Consider the following 13,482-nt stretch of genomic DNA (forward strand, 5'->3'; position numbering starts at 1 on the left):
AGAGGAGAGTGAAAAACCTGGCTTGAAACTTAACATTCAAAAAACTAAGATCGTGGCATCCAGAACCATCACTTTGTGGCAAACAGATGGGGGAAAAAGTGGAAGCAGTGACAGATTTTATTTTCTTGGACTCCAAAATCACTGCAGATGGTGACTGCTATGGCAAACCGAGACAGCTTATTAGAAAGCTGAGACATCTCTTTGCTGACAAAAGTCCCTACAGTCAAAGCTATGGTTTTTCCAACAGTCAGGTACAGATGTGAGTCAGACCATAAAGAAGGCTGGGCACCACAGAATTGATGCTTTCAAACTGTGTTGCTGGAGAAGGCTCTTGAGAGTCCCTTGGACTGCAAAGAGATCAAACCAGTCAACCCTAAAGGAAATCAACCCTGAATATTCACTGGAAGGACGGATGCTAAAGCTAAAGCGCTAATACTTCGGCTACCTGATGCAGAGCTGACTCACTGGAAAAGACCCTGATGCTGGGAAAAACTGCAGGCAGAAGGAAAAAGGGGTGGCAGAGGATGAGATAGTTAATAGCACCACTGACTCAATGGACATGAATTTGCACATACTCCCAGAGATAGTGGAGGATAGAGGAGTCTGGTGGGCTGCAGTTAATGGGGTTGCAAAGAGTTGGACACAACTTAGTAACTGGACAACAACAAACAACAGAAAATAAAAGAGTATTTGCAAAACAGACATTTTTGTATAGAAAAAAAATTAAATACTTTAAAACTTATTTTTCAAAGAAATGAAATAACCTTTTCTAAAATTCTTCTGAAGTATAAAAAGTCACTATTAACAATCATTTTATTAATATGGATGAGGTACATTAACAATTGAAGAAATAACCATTCAAAACTAGGGCCCAAAGGAAATACAAGTTATGTTTTATGTATTTATCTCTTCCATACTAAATTATTCTAGCTTTTATATCAATTAAAGGACAGGGGAAATTTTGTATTCCCTTAATATACAATCTCCTATGACTCATCCATTTGTTATTTGACCCATAACTAGTATTTAATTCTTTGAATAGTCTACTCTAAAAACATGAGCCTATAAAAAAATACTGCTTGGGAATAACCTAAAAGAACTGTTCCTTTATCTATAAAGAGGTACAAGAGAAGATATTCTTGCATTTCAATTATTTTATATTTAGATTAAAAGATGACACTACAGGGAAAACAAAGATCCCATAGTGCTCATGCTTGGCACTTTAGATACCAGTGATTATAGCTAACTCCAAATAATGTGAGATTTCAGAGTGCCAACAAAAGTTATAAAAATTGTATTCACTGTCAATGAAATGAAAATATACCACAGATCATGGTTCAGCTGGTGCTGGAGACACAGAATAGCCTAATAAAAAGAAACGAACTCTTCTAGAGCCAAAACAGTGTGCATAGATAACTTTTAGAGGGCATTAACTGCTTATGAAAAGTCTGACCCCTAGTGGTTATAAACTATGGCCACATACCCCCTCAAAGGACTTTTTTTTTTTTAAGATACAGTGTCTAGTACAGCCATTATGGAGAACAGTGTGGAGATTCCTTAAAAAAACTGAAAACAGATCTGCCATATGACCCGGCAATCCCACTGGTGGGCATACACACTGAGGAAACCAGAATTGAAAGAGACACGTGTACCCCAATGTTCATCGCAGTACTGTTTATAATAGCCAGGACATGGAAGCAACCTAGATGTCCATCAGCAGATGAATGGATAAGAAAACTGTGGTACATATACACAATGGAGTATTACTCAGCCATTAAAAAGAATACATTTGAATCAGTTCTAATGAGGTGGATGAAACGAGCCTATCATACAGAGTGAAGTAAGCCAGAAAGAAAAACACCAATACAGTATACTAACACATATATATGGAATTTAGAAAGATGGTAATGATAACTCTGTATGCGAGACAGCAAAAGAGACACAGATGTATGGAACAGACTTTTGGACTCTGTGGGAGAGGGAGAGGGTGGGATGGTTTGGGAGAATGGCATTGAAACATGTATACTATCATGTAAGAAATGAATTGTCAGTCCAGGTTCGATGCAGGATACAGCATGCTTGGGGCTGGTGTACTGGGATGACCCAGAGAGATGGTGTGGGGAGGAAGGTGGGAGGGGGGTTCAGGATTGGGAACTCATGTACACCCGTGGCGGATTCATGTTGATGTATGGCAAAACCAACACAGTACTGTAAAGTAAAATAAAGTAAAATTTTAAAAAATAATAAAAAATAAAGCAGTAAAAAAAGATACAGTGTGGGGAATGCAGTCAATAATAAACTGTCTTTGTATCATGAGAGATGGCAGTTAGACTTCTTACGATGATCATTTTGACACATACAGAAATAACGGATGTCCATGTTGTACACCAGAAACACACACAGTGCTACAGGTCAATTATACTTCAAAACAAACTCACTCATAGAAAAAGATGTCAAATTTGAGGTTATATGGGCAGGGTTGGGGTGGCGGGGCTGGATGATTCAATCTCCCCTTCAAAAGGTACCAATTTCAAGTTATAACATATGTAAGTACTACAGATGTAATGTACAACATGGAAAATATAACGTCAAGGCTGTATATTGTCACCCTGCTTATTTAACTTATATGCAGAGCACATCATGAAAAACACTGGGCTGGAAGACACACAAGCTGGAATCAAGATTGCTGGGAGAAACATCAATAACCTCAGATAAACAGACGGCACGACCCTTATGGCAGAAAGTGAAGAGGAACTAAAAAGCCTCTTGATGAAAGTGAAAGAGGAGAGTGAAAAAGTTGACTTAAAGCTCAACATTCAGAAAACGAAGATCATGGCATCCACTTCCATTACTTCTTGGCAAATAGATGGGGAAACAGCGGAAACAGTGGCTGACTTTATTATGGGGGGCTCCAAAATCACTGCAGATGGTGACTGCAGCCATGAAATTAAAAGATGTTTACTCCTTCGAAGGGAAGTTATGACCAACCTAGACAGCTTATTAAAAAGCAGAGACATTACTTTGTCAACAAAAGTCCATCAATGGTTTTTCCAGTAATCATGTATGGATGCCAGAGTGGGACAATAAAGAAAGCTGAGCACCAAAGAATTGATGCTTTTGAACTGTGGTGTTGGAGAAGACTCTTGAGAGTCCCTTGGACTGCAAGAAGATCCAACCAGTCCATCCTAAAGGAGATCAGTCCTTGCTGTTCACTGGAAGGACTGATGTTGAAGCTGAAACTCCAATTCTTTGGCCACCTGATGCAAAGAGCTGACACATTTGAAAACTCCCTGATGCTGGGAAAGATTGAGGACAAGAGGAGAAGGGGATGACAGAGGATGAGATGGTTGGATGGCATCACCAACTCAATGGACATGAGTTTGGGTAAATTCCGGGAGTTGATGATGGACAGGGAGGCCTGGCGTGCTGTGTGCAGTTCATGGGGTTGCAAAGAGTCGGACACAACTGAGCGACTGAACCAAACTGTATATTATACATGAAAACTGTCAAGAGTAAATCCTAAGAGCTCTCATCACAAGGGAAAATCTTTAAAGCTTTTTATTTTGTACTTATATAAGATGATGGATGTTTGCTATACTTATTAAATCACTTCATGATATATGTAAGTGTGCTGTACATGCTTACATATATGCATATATATGTATATGTAAGTGTACAAACCATTATGCTGCACACCTTAAACTGACATAAAGCTGTATGTCATTTATATCTCAATGAAACTGAAAGGGAAGGAAAAAACAGCAAGTTTTGAGCAAGCATGGAAAAGAAAATAAAAAGAAAAATCAGGTGCTTTCATTGGATCTCAACTGCTATTAAATTAAGAGAAATTCTTGCCATTACAAATAGGAAATCTGGCCAAACTATAATTATCTCCATTTATTATACTTCATAAAATCATCTCAATTTAAATTCCTTATTTTACGAAGAATATGAAACTGGAACCAGGTCTTGCAAGAGCGCTTCTAAGTCTTCGATTGACAGAGCAGCCCAGAGGTCAAGGATGCCATGCACAAAACTGAGACAAAGGAATGTCCAGGACGGGCTGAAGAAGCCGAGCAGCACACCGCAAGTGGAGTAGAAAGTCCAGCTCCAGCAGCACTGTGAAAGGCCACCCCAGCCCCACGACCACAACCACCACCTCATTTCCCAGCATGAGGTTCACTTTCAAAAAGCTTCAGAGTGCTGGGTTTGTTTGGGATTATTTTTGTTTTATAGATTAATATAGTAGCTATACAAAAAGTGGACTGAAGGAAGTGGGGTATGAGTTATCTGCAAAAACCATTTCTGGGTTAGCTGAGGTTGGAAATGGAAAAGAAGAGAGAATGATGGAGCAGACACCAAGACAGTTTCTAAGACAGTGACTAAAAAGGTTATGGAAGCACTGACAAGCACTGACGTGTAAGTGTTACATGCAATCACATGAGAAAGTACTCAGAATCTCCCATTCACAACTGGTACTTAATAAATTTTCTTTTTAAAACACTGCTTGAGATAAATTTTGCATACTATACAATTCAGCCTTGTAAAGTATACCATTCAATGGTTTTTAGTACATTCAGTGTTGTGAATATATGTGTGTATACATACAATCTATTTTAGAACATTTTCATCACCTCCAAAAAGGAAATTCTATAACCGTCTGAGGGTCAGGGAAGCCTGGCGTGCTGCAGTCCGTGGGGTCGCAAGGAGCCAGACACAACTTGGCGACTGAACAATACCTGTTTGCAGTCACCCTCCAGCCCACCCCTAGACATTTCACGTAAATGGAATCATGCAATATGTGGCACTAACAAATGTTTCTTTGAATATGAATCAGAATTTCTGGAAGTTCTGTTAGTTCTGAAAAGAGGATGAGTTTATGGTGCATTACTGTGAGACAATGACACCAATCAACCAGAGCAGGGCAACAGTCACCTGAAGATGCCACTAAACGGCTGGGTAACTTTCAACTCCAAGACCCTAGGCCATGCGGGTGGGGAAGAGACTGAAACAACCCAGAAGGCTGAAATCCCCAAGGGAAAAAAGACTGCACAGCAAAAGCAGAGAGCGCAGAGAACTGACTGCCCTGAAGACGACTTTTACTTATGAGCGGAACAAAGAAATGGAGGCGGAAGACTAGTCTCAGAGGCAGGAGAATCAGGACATAATTAAGACAGCTGAGGAAGAGGGGCCACCTGCCACACAGAAGGCTTCCGAGTCCAAGGAGGAGGAAAACAGAATTAGTAACTTCAGAAAGCAGAGTTTCTATAGTTACACGTATGTATGTCTAAAAGGAAGTAAAAGCTTAAATGTAGGAAAATATGGACAGGAAGAATATAGCCTAAGTTTCACAGTTTTGAGAAGGATTAAAGGCAAACATACAAGCCAAATATTTCAAGAATGCAATTTTCCTAAATATAAGGTACAGTTATTTCTATGCAATCCTTGTATATATTCTAAGTTACTAGAGAGTAAATTAAAGGAAAAAAATATTATTTTAATGTGAGACACATCAAAAAGTATCATTTTAAAACAGAGGTGTTATTCACAAGGTTTCTATACCATGTTGGAACATGTGGAATCTAGGAAAATGGTACAGATGAACCAATTTCCAGGGTGGGACTAGAGATGCAGACAGACAGAAGGGGTGTGTGGACACAGTGGGGGAAGGGGAGGGTGTGACAAACTGGGAAATTGGGAGTGACATATATACACTACCACGTGTAAAACACACAGCTAGTGGGAAGCTGGTGTATAGCACAGGGATCTCAGCTTGGTGCTAGAGGGGCGGGAGGAAGGGCCAAGAGCGAGGGGATACATGTGCACACAGAGCTGATTCACTTCCCTGTATACCAGAAACTAACACAACATTGTAAAGCAATTATACACCCATAAAGTAAAAATATATATTAATATATATCTAATGTATTAGATAATATAATAATATAGCAAGGAGATCCAACCAGTCCATCCTAAGGGAAATCAGTCCTGAATATTCTTTGGAAGGACTGATGCTGAAGCTGAAACTCTAATACTCTGGCCACCTGATGCAAAGAATTGACTCATTGGTAAAGACCCTGATGCTGGGAAAGATTGAAGGCAGGAGGAGAAGGGGATGACAGAGGATGAGATGGTTGGATGGCATCACCAACTTGATGGACGTGAGTTTCAGTAAGCTCCAGGAGTTGGTGATGGACAGGGAAGCCTGGCGAGCTGCAGTCCATGGGGTCAAAAAGAGTCAGACACTACTAAGCAACTGAACTGAACTGAATTACATATCTAAAACACAGTAAAACTTCATATAAAATAAAAACATTTATTTTTTTCCCCTACCCTATGTAATCATTTTTTAAGGCAATAAAAACAGCCATGGGAATTCTATAGGAGGAAACAGTCATCCTTCAGTATTTGTGGGGTATTGGTTCCATGATATCCCTTACCCTCACACAAAAGGGTACCAAAAATCTGAGGATGTTCTCAAGTCCCCTGTACGAAGTGGGGCAGTATTTGCATATAACCTATGCACATCCTCCCTGCATGTATACTTGAAATCACCTCTAGATTACTTATATACTCTAATACAATGTAAACAGTTATTAAACCAATTAGGTAGTATCTAAATAGTTGCCAATATGGAGCAAATTCAAGTTTTGCTTTTTGGAACTTCCTGGAATTTTTTCCTCTAAGATTTTCAATTTACAGTTACTCAAATTAGAGGATATGGAACCTGTGGATATAGAGGGCCAACTGTATAGCTAATTGGGATTTTTACTAAAACCAAAATTCAATCTGTATTACAGCCTGAATCTGTTACCAGCTCACTTTATACTCTTAGGTAAAATAATTTAGCATTTTCAAATTTTAAATACAAATAAAACGTATGCACTACACACAGAATGGTTACTTCTATTTATTAACTGAGCTACTATGCCACGTTCAAAAAAAGAAATCAGAATATACAGAAAGATAACAAGTTTTTAAAATGAGGTTGATTCTTCAATCAATACAAGAAGGTTTCGGTTAATAAAATTTTAAAATATTCCTTTTTTACAGAAGTTTAAAATGTGATACAATTTTCTAAAATTTATCTATGCATAACCCTTTTCTTTTTTTTTTGGCCTCATCATTCAGCATACAGGATCTTCCTCAACCAGGGATTGAACCCACGGCCCCTGCGCTAGGAGCACAGTTTTAACCATTGGACCACGAGGGACGCCCATTCTATACATAACTTTTAATTGTGAAGAGTAATCTTCAGAGAGCAAACTTGCATAAGAACAACAATAAAATGACTTGAGGTTACACTAAATTAACAAGATGGGAAAATGAGAACTGAATATCAGGTTCACTAAAAAAATTTACAGACATAATGAAACTTCACTTACCTTTTTAAACATAACTAGTGAGATGACTGCTGATGCTGTGAAAAGTGCTGCTATAATTATCATCATGATTCCAACAGGAATACTTTTGTTGAGACCAGTAAGGGATGAAATCCAACCACTATAAAATTTTAAAAAAGTACAATTAGGCAAATAAGTTAACACACAATTTTAAAAACAATCACATAATAACTAACACATATTCAGCACTTATGAGCCAGGCAACATTTTAGTTCTCTGTAGGCATTAACTCATTTAAGTCTCACAACAACCCCCTATGATATATGTTATATTTAATCCCTATTTCACAGATCAGAAACTGAGTCACCAAGATTATCCAGTGACTTGCCCAAGGCCACACAGCTAATAAAAACAGCACAGTCTGAATTCAAACCTAAGCACCAAAATCCAGAGCCTTAAATATGAACACAAGATTTTACATTTTTTAAAACTGAGTTCATTATAATTTTTTTAAGTTTATTTTAAATTCTGTTAAATTATGTAAGAAAATATTTGAGAACCACATATTCAACAAAGAGCTAGTATTCAAAATATATAAAGTAAAGTTGTGTCTGACTCTTTGTGACCACGTGGACTATAGCCCACCAAGCTCCTCCATCCATGGGATTTTCCAGGCAAGAATACCGGAGTGGATTGCCATTCCCTTCTCCAGAGGATCTTCAAGAACCTTCAAATCTTAACCTTAAAAGTAAATCTTTAAAATTAAAAAAATTTCAATTAGAAAGTAGAAGAGATAGTTCACCAAGAAGATATAAAGATGGCAAACAAGCACAAAAAAGATCAAACATAAGACATTAGAGAAATAAATATTAAAACCGCAGTGTGACATCACTACACAGCTATCAGAATGGCTTGAAAAAAAAAATGAGTGACAACACCAGAGTCTGGTGAAGATGTGGCGCTGAAGCACTCATATGTTGTTGCTGGAACTGTAAAATGGTGCAGCTATTCTGGTGAACACTGTCTGGAAAATAGTTTTTTAAAAACACTAAACACGGAACTCCCTGGCAGTGCAGTGCTTAGGACTCTGCACTCTCACTGGTTTAATCCCTTGTTAGGGAACAGCCCCAGGGGGGGTAAAAATCATTTTCAAATAAATAAATACAAATAAAAAACATGCAACTTCTATATGAACCAGCAATTTCACTCTTCTTCTTGGGTACTTATCACAGAGAAATGAAAATTTATGTTCACACAAAAACTTGTTCATGAATGTTTATAGCAGAATAGCCCCAAACTAGGAACAATCCAAGGTTCTTCAACTGGAGAATGGTTAAACAAACTGTGGTCTATCCATACCATATGCTCTTCAGCAATGAAAAGGGATAACTACGCATAGACACAACAACCTGGATGAATCTCCAGAGTATTATGCTTAGTGAAAAAAGCTAAAGGCTACATACTGTATGCCTCCATTCATATAACATACTTGAGGGGTCAAGCAGATCAGTGACTGCTAGTGTTAAGGAGGTAAGTGAGTGTGGCAATGAACAGCAGAATAAAGGATCTTTTGGTGATGAAAATATCCTCTGTCTTTACTGTATCAATGTCAAGATCTTGATTTTGATACTATACCATAGTTTTACAATTATGTTACCACTGGGGAAAAGTGAATAAAGGATACTTGGGGATCTCTCATTATTTCTTACGGAGTCTATGACTCAACAATTATCTCAGAATAAACAGCTTAATTTTTTAACGTCTGCTGAATTACATGAGATCTATCTTATAACAGGTCACCTTGTATGCAACCTCAGTAGCAGATTCCAGTGCTATTTGATCACCTCACATGCCTCTGTGCTCAGTTTTAACACTTTTTCCTAAGTCTGTACTAAAAAGCAAAAGAAATTATTTTGGCTTCATTATAAATAAAAAAGCACTGTTAACATAAACAGTGTGTTTTTTAATTAAACATTTAAAACATCTCCTTTCTGTCAAATGCTAAAGACTAAAAATTTTTAAATGATAATGAACACTACTTTTTCTGACTTAAGATACCCTAATAAATTATATGCATGTATATGTGCTCGTTAGATCTGCAAAGCTATCGACAGCTGTCTGACCTTCAGTGTCTACTCTAATTCAGTAGTCACATACTACATTCAAGTCTTCAAATACACTCTAGTTACATGATCAGTTTGTAGCAAAGTTGCTTTGTATATGCTTTTAGCTTACAAAAATTCAACTGTATGCAAGTTATGAGAAAGAGAGGGATGATTTTATAAATATGTGTTCTTCTATGTACCATTTCACCCAAAGAACGCTGGCTCCAGAGTATCTGAAGAGGGACAAAAAATTGATTACCTTCTAACTGGGGTCTAAACAGTCTCAGTTCCTGAGGGTCCCCCACTGAGTGAGCATTTCGCCATACTAAGAATGATCCTATTGTTTAAAGATAGATCCTAAGCAAGCATGCAGTGACTCTACTTTTCAGACATGTACGTGTGTGTCTGCAGTTATGTGTCTAGGAAAATGAATGTTTACATACCTAAAATAGCACTTTACACATAACAAGTACTCTTCTCTTAAATTCCTTCAAAGGTTAGTCCTTAGGAAATTTTTTAATTGCCTTTTTAAATATTTGTTTACTTTAGCTAATCTGGTTTTTCTATGTCAAATATTTTTTAGGAATTCAAAAATTATATGAAGATATTAGAAGATGAGATTATAACTAGAGTAATTAAAGTAAATGACTTACCAGTTACCCCAATTATGAAATCCTGCAGCCTGGAGTACATGTACAGCAAACTGACAAATATAGACGAAAAAGAATACAAAGAATCTGAATGAACTGTCACTCCTGTTTTTAAAAACAAAGGGGGAAAGAAGGGGAGTGGGGAGAAAAAGAAAGGGAAAATGTCATCATTTTTCTCAATATTTTTACATTCACATGTAGACTGACATAAAAAATTAAAAAAACATTTTAAAAAGTATCAGTGGCAACTACCTGAACTGTCTACCCAAATGCTAGACAATGTTATTATTCTCACCAATTTCCAACTGCACCACAAATATCTTGGCAAAATAAAAATTATTTTGTTTTCATTTTTTATTAAATAGCTTCACTGAATTATAATTAACATATAATAAACTGCAAGTATTTAAAACATACACTTCTGTAAGGTTTGACTTAAGTATATAACCATGAACATTTTCTAATCAAAATAGTGAACACAGTCCAAAGTTTTGTGTACCTGGTTAATTCCTCCCTCCCTACCCACTGCTTTCTGTCACAACAGTTACATATTTTAAGAGTTCCATTTAAATGGGATCATATGGTATATATTTTTTCCTTGTCTCCCTGCTTTCATTCAGCACAGTTATTTTCCAATTCACTCATGCTGTTGCCATGTAACGGAAGTCCGTTCCTCTTCACTGCTGAGTAGTATTCCACTGCACAGTATGCTAGTTAACCTATTCATTCATCTGCTGGTAGACAGTTAGATTGTTCATGGTTTCTCCTTCTACAAATAAAGCTGCCGTGGACGTTCATGTATATGTCCACAGATGAACACTTATTTTTTTCCTGGTAAATAATTACCTAGAAGTGGAATGGCTAGAACCCACGTTAGAGATAAGTTTAACTTTTTAAGAAACTGTAAAATTGTTTTCCAAAGTTGTTGTTCTACTTCATATTCTCAATGGCAGTATATGCGAATTCCAGTACCTCCACATTAAGACTTCACACAATCAATTCCTTAAATTTTAGCCATTCTAAGAGTCATACAGCAGTAACAATTTAAATTTGCATTTCCCTAATAACTAATGTTGAGCACATTTTCATCCATATTTTCATCATCATGCATCTCCTGTGGCGAACTATCAAAATATTTTTACAAGGTTTTAATTTCCTTTTTCCCCTCACTGTTGAGTTTTGTGAGTTTGAATATACAGGTCTTTTTATCAGATAAATGCTTTGCAGAATTTTCTCCCAGATTGTGGCTTTTTATTCTCTTAAGGATGCCTTTTAAAGAAAAAAGTTTTATCTTTTTATGGACTCAAATTTATCAATTTGCCCTTTTATGAACCTTGATTTTATTGTTTTATCTAAGAAATCTGTGCCAAAGATACAATGATTTTTTTCTTGTTTTCTCAAGAAGTTTTATATTTGTTGGTTTAACATTTATGTCCCCTTTTTGAGTTAAGTTTTAAGATGTAGTATGAGGGATGGATTAAAGTTCTTTTATTACACATATAAATGCAATTATTCCAGCATCATTTCTTAAAAAGACTATTCTTTCTGCACTACATTACCTTTGTACCTTTCTTAAAAAAATCACTTATCTATATATGGGTGGGTTTATTTCTGGACACTCTGTCTCATTCTTCTATTTGTCAACCTTTCTGTCAGTATCACACCATCATAATTGCTTAAGTTTTCTAGAATGTCTTCAAATTAGGTATGTTAATCCTCCAGCTTTGCTTTTCAAAGTCTTTTTTCAAAGTTGTTTTGGCTATGCTAGGCTATTACATTTCTATATATCTTTTAGAATCACCTGGTTCATTTCTATAAAACAACCTAAAGGGATTTGTATAGGGATTGCACTGAGTCTGTAGATCCATTTGGAGAGAATTCACATCATATAATAATGTTGAGTCTTCCAATCCATTAACAAGGTATATCTCTCCATTTATATTTTCTACATAGATGATTACATCATCTGTGAATAGTCAGTTTGACTCCTTCCTTTCTACTGTGAGGCTTCTTACTTGGTTTTCTGACCTGTTTATACTGGTGAGAACCTCTACTACAAAGTTTAAAATAAGTGGTGAGAATAAACATCTTTATCTTGTTCTTGATCTTAAACAGAAAGCTTTTAGTCCTTCACCATTAAGTATGATGTTAAATGTTAGTTTTTCATAGATGCCCTTTATCAAGTTGAGAAAGTTACCTTTTATTCTAACTTTGAGTGTTTTTATCATGAAAGTGGAGCTTTTTGGATTTTGTCAAATGTTTCTTTTGCATCAATTAAGATGATCATATGGTGAATTACGATACCTAATTTTCTAATCTTAAACCGATCTTGAATTCCTAGAATTAGCTACTCACTTGATCGAGACACAATATCTTTAAACATACACAACATCTTTAAACACAGAAGTTGATTCTTTGGCAAGATTTTCAACTGTCCAAAGTTTACTCCATTTCTGCTCATCCCAGTGACTATTCCAACCCCAAAACACATTTTTGGAAGTCTTCATTAGGGAAGATTTGTCCCTTCTGCTTCATTTATTTAACAATCATTTATTTATATTAATATGAGCATGGCTCATACATATATAAGTTCTTTTTTCTTATTGATGTTTTTGCTTTGTTACCTGTGTACCAAGAAACCAGAGTATCAGAGTGGTTAAAATGATATATGTAACATATACTCTGAAGAGAGTTTCATAAATAGAATAATGTCTAAAGGCATCACAACAGCTATTTCAGTTACCTAACAGGGATCTTTCTAGTTAGTTCCAAACTCACAGATAAATTCTAGAAGCTGAATCTACCTAATAAAACCTCTAAGAAATTTTTTACAAGGTACAGAATATGTTTTAAAAAGTAAGCCTCTTCAATAGGTAGTTCTGGGAAAACTGAAAAAGCTACAAGTGAAAGAATGAAAAGAGAGCACTTCCTAACATCATAAACAAAAATAAACTCAAAATGGATTAAAGACTTAAATGTAAGGCAGAAACTATAAAGCTCTCTTAGAGGAAAATAAAGGAAGTACACTCTTCAACATGCATCACAAGATCCTCTTTGAAATAAAAATAAACAAATGGGACTTAAGCTTAAAAGTTTCACAGCAAAGCAAACTATAAATAAGATTAAAAGACAACCCTCAGAGTAGAAGAAAATAATAGCAAACAAAACAACCAACAAAGGATTAATCTCCAGAATATATAAGCAGCTCATACAGATCACATCAGGAAAACAAAGAGCCCGATCAAAAAATGGGCAGAAGACCTAAGCAGACATTTCTCCAAAGAAGACGTACAGATGGCTAATAAGCACACAAAAAGATGTTCAACATCGTCCAGTGTTAGAGAAACGCAAATCAAAACTACACTGAAGAATCACCTCACACCA

General features: G+C 36.3%; 1 protein-coding gene across 1 annotated transcript in view; it reads right to left on the bottom strand.

The window, feature by feature from the left end:
• Positions 1–13,482, bottom strand: part of SCAMP1 (secretory carrier membrane protein 1) — a 121,688-nt gene that overhangs the window by 16,279 nt on the left and 91,927 nt on the right. The window contains exons 6-7 of the mRNA XM_068965011.1: positions 10,102–10,203; positions 7,386–7,503 (exon numbers count right to left, since the gene is read on the bottom strand). Coding sequence (XP_068821112.1) covers positions 7,386–7,503; positions 10,102–10,203 — 220 coding nt within the window. The remainder of the gene's footprint in view (positions 1–7,385; positions 7,504–10,101; positions 10,204–13,482) is intronic.

Source organism: Capricornis sumatraensis, chromosome 2 (assembly GCF_032405125.1).
Source record: "Capricornis sumatraensis isolate serow.1 chromosome 2, serow.2, whole genome shotgun sequence".
Taxonomy (NCBI): Eukaryota; Metazoa; Chordata; class Mammalia; order Artiodactyla; family Bovidae; genus Capricornis; species Capricornis sumatraensis.